Consider the following 15,454-nt stretch of genomic DNA (forward strand, 5'->3'; position numbering starts at 1 on the left):
AAAACTCTCAACTAGGTTTTTTACTGTAATTTTAGCCATAATATATATATATATATATATATATATATATATATATATATATATATATATATATATATATATATATATATATATATATATATATATATATATATATATATACACTTAGTTCTTTACAATTAACACTTAATACTTATTAATAAATATTCTAAATGAATAAACAAGTTACACAGAAGCAGGTTTATCCTCTTAAAAAAATAACAAGAAAAAAAACTCTCAACTAGGTTTTTTACTGTAATTTTAGCCATAATATATATATATATATATATATATATATATATATATATATATATATATATATATATATATATATATATATATATATATATATATATATATATATATATATATATATATATATATATATATAATCACTGAACTTACACTTGTATGGTAATATAAAGTCTAAAACTAACACTATTGATACCATGGTTCTTTCTTAGCATCTACCTAACATAAATAAACAAATTGTTATTCACTGTCCATATATAGAAAAAGACAAGAATGAAAATATAATTTTGTCTGGTTATGATATGTGTTTGTAATAATTTTGTTACAATATGCATATTTTTCTGACAAGTACCTCAAATCTCACTTAGAATATGTCTCATTCATATGGTTAGATCCAAACCTACATTGACTCTTTTCTCTTGCTCCTTTGATTCATCATAAGAGGATTGAGTATACAAAGAGAGAGATAAATTGCTGTCAACTTCATGATGATGATCCTCTATACTTCCTTGCTTCTGATTATCATGATCACTAATGATGTTTCTTGAATTTAATTTAAGTGATAGATCCAAATCAAGATCCAAATTTGAAGCTTTTCTTTTTAGTGTCTTCAATGGAACTTGATTTGAAGGCAAATTATCTTTTTGCATGAAGTCTTGTGCTATTGGCTGAGTATGGAGATCTTCTCTTGAAGATTCATGGCCACAAAATGAGAGGAAATTTTCATTAGGCTCATGAACTTTGCTTGTTGGTAATAGTTCTCTAAAATTGGAAGAATCCACTTGGAAAATATTTTGATACTTATTATTGGTTCTCTCAATCATTTTTCCATAGAAATCAGCTCTAGATTCATTTATTGAACTCATATGGACCATGTTTTCATATATAGAAAGAGATGCTTCTCCATATCCACAACTATAAAAAATCGAAACATCGATTATAAAACAATTATTATAATGATCATTTTACAACCGTCTCAGAAGAGATTCCTCTTCGAACTAAGTTTTAAGAAAAAAATTATTATGAAAAAAAAAACCTTATGGAAGTAGTATATGTAGTTTGCATACCTATATGATGAACTTTGATTTGGAGTATAGCCTTGAAGCATAGGAATTTGGGTGAGATTATAAACATTTCTGTCTACATTAATACAATCATAAAAATGACTTGTAAGCACAAAACCCTAATAAAATCACTTATTGGTGATGGATAATTGAATTCTTACAAAAAAAGAAAACTTATATTGTACCTTGATTTGTGTCAACTACTTTCTTGGTTCTATGCATCTGGAAAAAGAGATAGATGTGAAGAAGTTAATTTAACTATTATAAACATTCAAAAATAAATAGGTTGCAACAATATTTATTCATCTATAGCTTTTTACCTGTAAATGACTCTTCACATGAGCTATACTTAAACCTTTTATATTCATCAATTGAAGAACCAATTTTGGAGTTGCTCCTACAAACAAGAAAATTATTAATAATACATTTTCAAAAATATAAAATACATACCAAAAAAAATCAAATCGTTGAATTGTTAAACCTACCTAAAACTAATGAGATCCCCAAGATAAAAATGAAAGTAAGAAATTGCACAAAAAATTATAGCAGAGTGTCCATGCGGACGCGGATCACCACAATCTATCAGAATGTGTGACCGTTGTAAACTCTAGGATATCGAATTTGATTCATTCCAATAAAAAAATTATTGTATGTGTGTGGAACTTACTCTCTTGTCCACCAAGTCTTTGAACAGCATGAAGAAATCGAAAATGAAGATCGGGAGTCCAACGTAGTCGAGGAAACTTGGATCTAACGTAAGGTCTCACCGATGATTTCTTCTCCGAAATCTCTTCAATTGTACTATTGCTTGAGCTTATTCCTCCATTGTTATGCTTACTACTTTCTTTATCATCTTCATTTCCTTCACTAATTTCACAACCATCTTCATTAATTGAATCACTTGTCTTTGAACATATTGAGCCACATGTTTCTTCCTCCTTCATATCCATCTAGCTAGTAGCTTCCACAACTTTCAATCTTCTACGCTTTTCTTTGATGAATCTATTGGTAGAATAATCAAATAAAAAATTCATAAAATGAAATAGTTTGAGATTGATTATTATATTATCTACTTCCTCCTTCAAACTTGGACATTGAAAATGAAAACCCTTGATCTTAGCAACATCTTAAGATGGATCTTCACCTTCACAAATAGAATTTAGAATACCTTCTCTCTCTCTAACACTATTTCTCTTCTTCTCTTTGTGGCCCTTTTGAGATGATAAATAAATAATTTATTTTTCATATCGTAAGGATGTTGGTGTGTATATTTTTATATGCATGGAAATCGAGGAATGGGAAGAATATACTTGATTATTTCATGTGAGGACAATTAAGTTTTAGATTTTTTCTTTTTTTTCTTTTATCCACCTCCCTACGGGGTCATCCCCAGTGAAAACCCCACTTTACCCCTGCTTCGGAAATACATTTCCGAAATAGTTTTTTTCTAAATTTTTCCAGACTTCGGAAGTGCATTTCCGAAAAAATTCCAAAAATTAGGATTTTGATTAATTCGGAGATGCATCTCCGAAAAAACAAAAAAAAATCTAAAAGTCTCAAAAATTAATTTTAGGATATTAATTAATTCATATATCATAAATTTGATATAATTTATAAGTAATGAATAATAATAATTATATATTTTGATATAATTTATGAGTTATGAATAATAATTATTATATATTTTTATTCTGATTCATATTTTAAAATTTAAAATAATTTTAATTAAAAAACGAAAATAATTTTACTTACAAAATGAGTTATAATTTTTATTTATATATTTATAATAATTATTATGTATTTACAAAAAAAGTTTTAAAAAATGAGTGTTTTAATTTATATATAATTATAATAATTATTATATATTTATAAAAAATATTATATATTTATATATTTATATATTTATATAATAATTATTATATATTAATTATAAATATATTTATATATTTATATAATAATTATAAAAATTAAAAAAAATGAGTGTTTTAATTTATAATAATTATTATATATTTATATATTTATATATTAATTATTATATATTTATATATTTCACTTACAAAATTAATAATTATTATTATATATTTATATATTTCTATTCTGATTCATAATTAAAAATGAGTTATAATTTTTTATTTAGTTTAAAAAAATTAAAAAAAGATTTTGTCTTAATTTTATTTAATGAATAAATTTTATATTTAATTCTATATAATTTAAAATTTACTTATGGAATTAAAATGTTTTTGATTTATATAAGTTAAAAATAATTTTGAACTTTAAAATTGTTTAGGAAATTTTGATTCACATTGATTTTATTGATTCACCTTCATTTTATTGATTCACCTTGATTTTATACCTATATTGATTCACCTTGATTTTAATTTTTTAATAATTATTGAATTCTTTCGGAACTGTATATCCGAAACATTCCAAGACCAATTTGATCTTGGAATATTTCGGATATGCATCTTTGAAGACACCCCCTCCCAAAAAAAGGTGTTTTCGGAAATGCATCTCCGAAGATCCAAAAAAAGGGTGTTTTCGGAAATGCATCTCCGAAAACACCTTTTTTTCGTGTTTTCGGAAGTGCATTTCCGAAATAAGACAAATTTTGAAGAAAAAAAGCGTTTCGGAAATGCATTTCCGAAGTGAGGGTATTTTAGGTTTTTTACCAGAGGTGGCCAAGAAAAGAGGGAGGTAGAAAAAGAAATTTCCAAGTTTTATCGTATCAACTTGAATAACAATTTGGGACATAATAAAATATAAACTATTAGCTATTTGATATATATTATATTTGTTTATTATAAGGATATAATAGGGGCCCGTACATAACATATACAATAGGTAAGAATAAAAAATACTAATAAAAATTTGAAACATTAGTTTATTTCTTGTGGTGATAAGAATACAATGTTTTGCCAATATTGGAAAATTAAAATTCAAAGAAAAAATAATAATTATTTGTACGTCTCACTCCAAAAATTCTTAGCTGCATGCGAAGTCAAACATAGAGTTTGTTTTGTATCCATATGATACAGAGTGTACGTATCTTTCGATTGTAAATCCCAAAATTAATTCTTTTAGCTAATTAGCTAATTGTTTATTACATAATGTTATGAAATATATAAGCTATAAATCAATTACAAATTTGTACAAAATACAAAATATTATGAGGTAGTTCCCTTAGATAGTGTTCCATTTATATAAATGGTCAATTAAAACCGTTAGATTAATGAAAATTAATGGTTAAGATTTGGAGTAAATCTTTTACATTTACTTGGAGTAAATATATATATATATATATATATATATATATATATATATATATATATATATATATATATATATATATATATATATATATATATAGCCCTTGAATAGGGAGTTTTTCTTGCTAGGGTTTAGGTTCCACATACCCTTCACCATCTTCCAATTTTAGGATGCAGTTGTGGGGTGAGATTAGATGGTTGAAAGAGAGGAGAATTTCTTTTTTAGATAGAGAAGATATTTCTTCGTTCATGAAGAATAGAACCCTGAGTCTCTGAGTTCTTTATAGTTCTTCAAATTTTCTAGTTTAGTGAGGAGAGTGAGAGGTGTATCTGAAATTATTCTAGGATATTTGTTTCTATTTGGCGTTTGTTTATCAAGTCCAAGCAGATCTTTGTCCTTATAATATGGCCTTTGTTGCCAGAGTGAATCATAATGTGCCTCTTGTTTTGGAGGTTTGAGCTCCCTCCAAGGTGTAGTTTTTTTCTAGTAGCTTCTACTAGGTGTCCGTCTAGAGAAAACCTTTTAAGTCGAAGGCCATTGATGACCTCGAGAGGATCTCTTGTGTCTTGTGTGAGAAGTGGCTTGAATCAGCCTCTTATTTTTTTTATTACTTGTAGCTTGACTTCTAGTGTTTAGTATTTGATTATTAGGTGGTTAGGGGTGCAATTGGTTCTATCAGAGATCTTAGGTCTATTTTTTTCATTCTTTAGGTGCTAAGGTTAAGTTAAGGGGGGTTTTCTTTTGATTTGGCATGTAGCGGTGTGATCCCTTTAGTCTATGCGTATTGATAAGTGTTTTTATAGTAAGTAAAAAAATGTGAATGAGGCGGAGGAAAATAGTTTTTTTTCTTGGAATTGGTTTCTTAACCGTTATTGAACTCATCATCCTTCTCTGACTGTCATCATAACTCTATCATGTGTCTAAAAGCAAACCAAAAGTTCTGACCTTGCTCCTAAGGTGCTTTGTGGTTTTAATGTTGCTTGCCCATTTGATATGTTAATGATGGCTCTGGAGGTCTGTGCTTTAGCCAGATCTCTGTTAGGTGGAACTTTTACCGAGTAGGTGTTCTATGGGTTTCTAGTTCTTGTAAATGTTTCTTTTTTGTACTCTGGATGCTCTTTTAGGTGTTTTTCATGTTTTTTTTCATTTCTTTCCTTTGTTCCCTTGACATTTCTTGTGCCATTTTGACTTTGATGTTGTATATTGTAGGGTGTAATCCCTTTTTTCCTCAATAATATATTTACTTTCTACTAAAAAGACTATTTGACAATGTGGGGTTGGTGAAATTGATAAATAAAATTTAGACACATTAAAAAAATTGTCGAATCATTAATCTTTTTCTTATATTTCGGCACATTAAGAAATTGTCAAATATTTAATCTTTTACATTTGACTTAGATTTTTTTAAACGAATATAATTAATAACTAATTTCAGATTAATGACTATTTTTACACTTTAAAAGATCATCGTTGAGTCGGGATCTAAAGATGCTTTTGTTTGATTGTTACTTTTACACTTTTAAAGGTTAAACCTTAGAATAAGTTGGATTGTAGGTCTGTGATCAGAATCCTGTATAATAACATCACATTTGAAGCGGTTTGGCTACATTGAGAGAATCAGACAATCTCACTAAGTTAGTTGATAGTATGTTAGGAAACTAGAGACTAGAGAGGTTGGGTCATGGAGGAGATCATATTAAAGATGAAGATAAAAAGGTGAGCATTAACATCATACAATGTCTTCCTATGGTTATAGATGGACACATAAACTATTAAAGTGTTGGAACCAGAGTAACCCCCTATAATGGAGATACAATGAAGGTTTTGGAGGGTAAACACTCATACATGCTACCTCCCTCCATGCCGACCATAGTGTTCGTTTAAGCTCTCCTTGTGGAGGAAGTTGGCATTATTCTTAGGTGCATTAAACTGTTCTCCAAAGGGACATCATTTAATAAATATGGTTTTCAAGATCAACACCTATTAGACTCACTTTGTAAAGAATGTTCTATTGAGGCAAGAGATATTTTAAGTGTGATGACTTCAGTAGTTAACATATGGTTTAAAGGAAGATATCTACTGAGTTTGAAAGAGTTAGTAGCTTCCACACCCTTGATATTATTATTAAAGTTTGATGGTGAGACACACATTATTATTGTTGGTTCTAATTAGTGGTGACTAGTATCAAAGGTACCTACGAAAGGAGTTAGTAAAGGTGTGGTGGAATATCTCAATTAATTTCAGTTTGTGGTTGGTGTATCAAGTGGTGTAGAGTATTTAAGGCATATTGCAACCAGGTTGTTGACTAAGTGAGATGAATATAGTTCTTTGGCCATGCCCATAATAATTTTCTTAACTTCTATCAATATGTTTGATTAATCACCACAGCTACACGAGGTGAAGTTGAGATGCTCATGATTTTATTTATGGGATAAGTTTCTAAATAATGGCCATGAAACAAGGTTGTACTTTGGAGATGAACTTATTATGTCATTCACTTGAGTGAAACAAGGAGACCAGTTGGGGCCTCTCCTTTTTGCTCTTATGCAATATCCATTTTTTCATAATATCACAGATAATTGCAAGCTTATTCTGCAAGTTTATTATCTTCATGATGGGACTGTCATAGGAGATTCATAGGAAATGGCTAAAGCCACTGTGTAATTTGAAATACGAGTATAGGATTAAGTCGTGAATTGAATATGTGTAAGACTGAGATATTTTGGTCTTAATGTGATGATAGTTAGCAAATTAGGGGTGACTAGTATCAAAGGTTTCTATGAAAGGAGTTGTTAAATATGTGGTGAACATCTCAATAACTTTTAGTTTGTGGCTGGGGTATCAAGTGGTGTTGAGGCTTTATTGCACAGTGCAATTAGGGTGTTGAGCAAGTGAGATGAATATAATTCTTTGGACATTCTCACAATAAATTTCTCAAATTCTTTCAACATGTTTTATTAATCACCACTATTGCGCGAGGTGAGAGCGGGATGTTGAGTTTCTTAATGGTCAAGAAACAAGGTTGTACCTTGGAGATGAACTTATTATGTCATCCACTTGATTGCAACAAGGAGAGTCGTTTGGGCCTCTCCTTTTTTGCTCTTGTGCAACATCCATTTATTTATAATATCATAGACAAATGCAAGCTTCTTCTTCATTTTTGTGATCTTGATGATGGGACCATCATAGAAAATTCATAGGGAGTGGCTAAAATATTTGGCATAAATTGAAAGATGGGTCTAGGATTAGGCCATGAATTTAATATTTGTAAGACCTGGATCTTTTGGCCTGCATGTGATGGTTGTAAGCATTATGAAGGGTTGTTTCATATATATAATGAGAGGTCATTGTTCGGGATTAAATTGATCGAAGGAGCTGCTAGCCGAGATAAAGGTTTTATAAAGGGGTTGCCCATGAAGAATGTTGATATGGATGTTGAGTTAATGCATATTTTTCCTCAATTAAGTGGTTCTCATTGTGAGATTCGTCCACTATAATCTTGCATGAGTATCCCCAAACTTTATTTTGGCATGATGACGTGCCAACTGATTCACGCAGAGGAGGCATGTATTTAGTTTTATAAAGATTTACAAGGGGAAGTTGAAGAAATAATTGTTTATGAATTTCCTTTCTTTGGAAGCCTTCAATGAAGGGTGTGGTTCTTTACATATTAGGATTGGTGTTTATTTTGTTCTCTATAGTAGAGATTACTTCATATTCTTGAGTGGCTTCCAAGGACAAATTTAAGGTGTTACAGGATCATTTATTGAGAGACAATGAGTCACGAGATATGAAATCTCATTTTGACAGAGTTTTTGATGGTGTTATTAGTATGATAATGACTTTTGACCTTAACAGTTTTACTAGCAATGATATCATTCCTCCTAACGCCCATCATACTTAGGAGAGTGTTGTTTTTAGTAAAAGTGTTCAGGATATAGAAGTTAAGTTTGACATGACCATAAGACATAAAAGAATTTTTGGGTGTTTGGAAGTAGCACATGCTCATGATTTTCTTCTACCTATCCTATTGATGGATTAGAAAAGCATATGTCACAAGTAGTATAAGTCATTATCCTTATGTATAACCTCATGATTTTATTACTTTATACTGATTAGGTTTACCTTGTTTGCCGTAAGGCATTCTTAGAGACCTTTGGGGAATACATTGTTCATTTTATGGAGATTCTAGACTTCCAATATCGACATGGCTTTATTAGGAATTTAATTTTTGATATATCTTGGCGATTGAGAATATCTATGAAGAAAGAGGCACATGCGAACTTCTTGACTGAACCACATGAGGGAAGATCGATATTTCAGTCATCATATGTGTTGATGTACGTGTGGGCATGAGAAAAATATGCTAGTATGGACTTGATTGAGGTTTCTCAACTTTTGAGATTAAGGATTGAAGGCTTTATTGTAGGACATTCAACCTTTATAGCTGCTTTAAGCAAAGTGGCTAAACAGGACAAATATGCAATTAACCCGATGGCAAGTGGTGTGACCTGGTCGATTCAACAATCAAATCAGTGAACTTGTGGGTTTGTTTGAATCGGCAGATTATATTTTTTTACTAACACATTTTGTAAGGAGTAAAAAAATTCCAAAATAGAAACAACATTTACTCCCTCGTGTCTAAACTCATAATATCAAACTTTTAAAATCTAAAAATCTACCTTTCATCCATTAATCCACTTCTAACTCTTCACTCACATAATCAATCTCATTCCTTATTATAGGATTAGTGTTTATTATTTAACTTCTTATTGTTGTTAAATTTACTATCTTCATTTGCATTATTGTTATTGTTATTCAAAATTTTAATATTTCATTTTTGCTTTGCATTTAAAATTTATCGTTTGAGTTTAGTTTTGCTAAAGAGTTTTAGATAAGAGGGTTATGGAAATGAAATAATGACTATATATTTATAATTTTGTATTATCGTTTATTAAAAAAATTATCTTTAATTTATACGAATTTGATTATTTGAGATCTTTAGTTTGATTTTGACGTGTGTATTGAAAATTTGTTAAGATTTTATAAATATTTTTTAAAAAAACATTATAATCACAATTTTATGTCAATTAAAATTTTTATTTTTATATATAGTGAACCAATCATCATGTGACCCGACCAATGATCCCACTGATCTGACTAATGACTCAATAATCCAATAATTTGATTGAACTGATCATTGGTATATAACCTTTATGGTTGAGAGGAAGAAATATCAACCATTGAATTCATCAAGAGAGAGAATGTTAATACATTAATGAAGCTATTAATTTCTCTCTCTTAATGAATCTGATATTTCATCCTCTCATCTCTCATTTAAAAGTGCTGTCACTTGATATATATATATATATATATATATATATATATATATATATATATATATATATATATATATATATATATATATATATATATATATATATATATATATATATATATATATATATATAGTGCACCGACAGTGTAAACTAACTTTACACATATAACCAATCAAAATTCTTACACTTACCATGTCATATTAATTTTTTTTAAATTAAAATTGTGTTTTAATTGGATACATGGTGATCGGTAAAATAGCAAGTGTACTATTTTGCCTATGTAGTAGTAATGGGAAAATCCCAAGTATCGAATCTCAAGGACTGCTTGACGATACAGAGTTTTATCAATATTTCAATTAAACAAAAAGTTCAAAAGGGGTTTTGGTTGGTTTTGCAAATAAAGTAAATATACAGAATAATAGAACGATGAACAGAGATGAGTAGATTGCTAGGGACGGTGAATGATTCTTCATGCAACGAATTTCCTGTCTCAATGCAACAACATTCTTTTCATAGTTAATTACCGGTTCTTTAGAGTATCTAATCCTAAGGCCTTAGTGAAAAGATCTTTGACCTCACAACCTAATTACTATGTCCATAGATAATTACGGTTATGATCAAGCATTCCAATAACAAGAATTTCCGGTTACAATATGATATCCCTAGTCCTAGGTGATATAGATACTATATGTTCTTAATCATGTCCACAAATAATATGCCGTCCAGCTACACTATTCATTCATATTCAGAATCCGTTTTTCCGACGGATAAAGCATTATTAACGGATGAAGAACAAATTAACAATTATGAAAAGTAAAATAGTTATTGCATCAATTGAATAAATTCATCACAATCCAAATCAGGGTCACCCCCCTAGCAATGGGGGGTTTAGCTACTCATAAAAATAATAGAAAACATAGTTTGAATTGTAGACATTACAGATAAACAAAGGGAATCAGATCTTCAATCGCGAATGCTCATGGAAATCTTCATTCCTTGCTTAGAATCTGAATTCTCCAGCTTCTCCAATGTATTTTCGCACCCAAAACTGTCCAACCCTTGTCCAAACGCACTCTGCTCCTTTTATTTCTGACTGACTAGGCTTTTCAGCAAGAAAGCCCAAATTTTCTCGTGCACACGCGTGTGGGCACGTGTTTGGTGCTTTGACACGCGTTCTGGGACGCGTCCTGGCAGGGGGAGGCATTTCTTTTGCAATTCTGGCTTCTGGGACGCGTGTGGGCACGCGTCTGGTGACTGGGACGCGTCTGGACACGCGTGTGAGCTCAGGAAACGCGTCCAGGGACGCGTGTGGGCAGGAGGCACATTTTTCTCTTGTTGGACGCGTGTGGGCACGCGTGTGGACCTAGGAAACGCGTCCAGGGACGCATTTGACCAGCATGTGTGCTTTTCTTCAGTTTCTTCATTTTTTTCACTGATTTTCTCCACTTCATTCATCTGAGTCTGCAAACACTTAAACACAAAACCAAAGCATAAAATGACGAATAATGAATTGAAACATAAAATAAAATACTTCAAAGACAACTAAACATAACAGTAAAAACATGTGTAAAAACCACTGATCACATGGTTGTGATTAGGGGTGGCAAAACGGGTCGCCCGCCAAAATTCGCTGTCAGCCATAGTCCGCCCCACCAAAGCCCGCCGCCTGCCAAAACCCTCCACTCCGTCAAAATCCGTTATTTTTAAAGTTAATTCTACTAATTCTAATTCTTGATGATTTTATTTTATATATTTATTTGTGGATGTATGCAATATTTTTAAGTGAAATTTGTTAAAAAATGCTTTATAAAAAATTGTTCTAAAAACTATGTGAAAAATCTAATTAAAATATAAACAAATCTATTAAAAAATGAAAAATAAATAAATAAAAAAATAGACGGACAAGCCCGCCGCCCGCTAACCCGCCACCTTGGCGGGGCGGGCTAGATTTTTATGTCCATTTCAATTTGCGGGCTTGTCCGGCCCTTTTTTTTTTTTTGCGGACATATGATGGGGCGGGGCAGACCGCCCGCTTTGCCGCTCCTATTTGTGATTGGTAGACAGTGTAAAATATTTTTACACTTATATAACATTGATTCTTCTTATACCTAATTTAAGCTAGCCATGTACATACATATGCAGACTATGCAGTAATAGGATGAATATGATTCGTTCATTTATATTCAATGAAAATTTAGTCTGGGTTGGTAGTACAACATAATATAATATTATTTGTTGTAAATATAAATATAAAAAATAGTTACCAGCTACAATATATCTGTAAAGCAGTGAAAAATGTATGAATTAATAGACAGCAGTGGGGATGTCATGTGGTGAGACTGTGAAATATGATCAATGCTGTGCTGTCTCTGATACAGACTCAAACCTTTTTTTTAAGGAAAAAAAGTTATAATATATGAAATAAATCTATATGCTCTTTCGTCGGGAATCACGGGGTTTGTTCCTCCTTATCTATATATTTACAAATTAATCTATGTTTTTGTTTCAATATTATTATTCAGTTTTTTGTTTTCTTTTGATTTTTCAATTACATCTAGGTAGATTTAATTTTATTGTTAATTATTTAGCATACTATGCCTACATGACTTGAATATATGCCATTAAATATGCAATTTATCTTCATGTAACTTTCTATTTAGAGAGTCATATAGATTCCTACTTTCGTGTTTTATGTGGTTATATATTCTTCAATTCCTTTGGTTTCAAATTAAGGGAATGCATTTTGTGGTTAGAGATACAAAGGTAAGCATGCACCTTTTTCATTCCTCACTCGTGTGGGGCATCTTTGCATGCATGGATCGTGCATGACTCGTTTCAACAAAAGACATGGAAAGGAAAATTGCTTTTCATTTTCTATCAATCACGAGGTTCTTGAAAATGGTAGGTTGTGCAAATCCAACTTATATGTCAACTTTTTAATCGTGCATTGTGGCATTGGGGTCTCTCCATTAATTCTCTTGCTTAACTACTCTCATAATTGGAGGAAATACTTGAGTATTGTTTACCCTGAATTCAAATAGCTACTCTTTGTTGTCCATTGGTTCGTGCATTCCCCTACTTTATTTTCGGATGAGGGAACATTGCCCTACAAGAAAACATTTATTTTTTCAGGAATTATACTTTTCTAAAGTTATCATTTTTAATTAATAATAATATTATAAAGATATGAAGTAACAATATATTTGAAATAAAATATAACATATAGCATAGTAGAACTTGATATTATATAATGAAATTCATCAATTATCTTTGAAGCATATAAAACCCTAAAAAAACCTAATTAAACTACCGAATTATGATTAAAAAAGTTAAAATAAAATAATATTAGATTAAAGTAATACATCATACTAAGAAAAAATAAAAAGTATTAAAATATAGGTACGCAGTTTGGTTTGATTTAAGAAATTCAATTTTGAACTGAGTTGTTTTAATTGAATCCTAGAAAAGACCAACAAAAAAACCCAATCAGACCAAGAATGATTTGAAGAGTCAAAGGAGAAATCAAATGTTTGTGAGGTGGCAAATCATGGGTCTCCAAACCCGAGCCCACATCTATTAAAAGCTAAGTGTCTCATTGTGTGACATATAAAGTATTAGAGAAATGGTCGATTTAATCGTGACCACAAGGAATTTCTCCTTCGAGATAGGAGTAAGAACAAGTCTATCTATTTCCACGTTTCTCTGTAGAGTTAGGGAAAGACCAATTTTTACCCTCGATTCGACCGACATGGCATGGTTATAAATAGTCGATCCTTAGGGTTTGGAGGGGTGATTCACTATTTTCACAGATTCAATATATACAACATCTCTTGCATCCATAAATGTGAGCAAGTTTCCCTCATTGTATTTTTTACAAATACAATTATAACATATAAAAAATCTCTTGTATTTATACAGTGAGCATGTTCCCCTCATTGTATTTTTACAAGTATAATGTGTAAGAACAAGATTTGTTCAAGCATAAGTCTTAATGTTTTGACGATAACAGCACATACATTTTGTATGTAATAATTTAGTTTCTAATAGTTTTCTTGAGTGTACAGATACTATGTTCAAAGAGATTTTGGATTGTTATCCGCAAAGAATCATCAGAAACAATCAATGCAACTCAGAAACACTATTTGTTGCTGAATGATCATTAGAAGAAGTTACTGTGCACTTCTCCACAAGCTGCTGCTTCAGAAGTTGCAAGTAATCAGAAGGAGTCAAAGTCAGAACCAGTACTCCAACATCAGAAATCAGCATGCAAGATCGAGCTTTCAAGCCAAAATTAGAAGTTGAGATTTGTTCGTCAAAAGAGTTGTTGCCTCCATTTCTGAAGACAAAGTTGAAGATTCTGAATACAAATCAGATACATCAAAGGTCAAGTCAAGCATAAGAAGATCAGACTCAAGGATGTATTAAAGATCAGAAGACGAAGATCCGAGAATTAGAAGTGTCTTCATCAAAGGAAGAACTCATTTTTAGATTGGTTGCTGTCATAAATATCTGGAAAGCAAGGTTCTAACTTTAAGGACTCTGAAGCAAAATCTAGACAAGCTACAATGTCACATGTCAACTCCTGATCAGAAGTCGAGTATCGTTTCTTCAGAAGAGCTGTTGCTATCAATTCTGATAAACGAGACTCTGACTCTCATGAGATAATGATTATACTATTCTCTCAAAGTAGTTTTTGAACTACACATCAGAATCATTATCAGAAAGAAGAAGACAAGTTGATCTCCTCCGAGCTTACTACTTCAGAACCAGAAGTACATTATATGAGGATAAGATTAAAGAACTTGGTCAAGAAGGAAATAGTATAGTAGTACATCTCTCAACCATCTGTACATACTATTCCTCATAAGCTGTCTCCCACCAACTGCAACATATCAAGCTACAAGACAAAATAAAGTACTATCCACAACAAAAGCTTGATTCTATCCATTGGGGACTAGCCGTTGGGATTCAAAAGACCTTCTTAACCTTCAACGTCTCTTTTTGAAAACTATATAAGAAGATTGAATCACCCAACACAATGTAATGACATTGGGAACAACTTTGTTATTCACATCTATGCGTAGCTTCTGATGTCGCTGGCATTGCTACAAAAATAGATGTCACGCTTATGTTCTTACTTCTATAATGGTTGTTGTCGTTGCAGTTGTTAATTGTGATTTGGTTTGAAATGGAACTCAACCAACACAAATTAACATGAACATACTATTGAAGAAGATGACTGTGCTAACAAGCTAATATCAAGAAGCATATGTCATAATGAGAAGCTAAAGCACACACCAATCAAAATGTTGTTGGGAACTTTAGCTGCTGCTAAAGCCTGAGTTATTTATGCTGAAGCTGATCAGAAGAAGATTCTTCAAGATGCCATTCAACGATCATCAGATGCATCTAGGAAGAAATCAGAAGAAGCAAGGAGCTGCTTCTCGTATCTTGCTCAAGAAGAAGAAGAAGAAGAAGAAGACCACTACAAGATGCTACTCAACTTTCTATCAT

The 15,454-nt window shown here is 31.1% G+C and overlaps 1 protein-coding gene across 1 annotated transcript; it reads right to left on the reverse strand.

The window, feature by feature from the left end:
• Positions 1-448: 448 nt before the first annotated feature.
• LOC131611954 (uncharacterized) lies at positions 449-2,559 on the reverse strand. The gene is made up of 5 exons (XM_058883776.1): positions 2,002-2,559; positions 1,655-1,731; positions 1,520-1,556; positions 1,338-1,410; positions 449-1,185 (listed from the first exon to the last, which is right to left on the reverse strand). The coding sequence occupies exons 1-5, from the start codon at positions 2,282-2,284 to the stop codon at positions 651-653; spliced, it is 1,005 nt and encodes a 334-aa protein (XP_058739759.1). The 5' UTR covers positions 2,285-2,559; the 3' UTR covers positions 449-650.
• Positions 2,560-15,454: the final 12,895 nt, after the last annotated feature.

This window comes from Vicia villosa, linkage group LG6 (genome assembly GCF_029867415.1).
Source record: "Vicia villosa cultivar HV-30 ecotype Madison, WI linkage group LG6, Vvil1.0, whole genome shotgun sequence".
Classification (NCBI taxonomy): domain Eukaryota; kingdom Viridiplantae; phylum Streptophyta; class Magnoliopsida; order Fabales; family Fabaceae; genus Vicia; species Vicia villosa.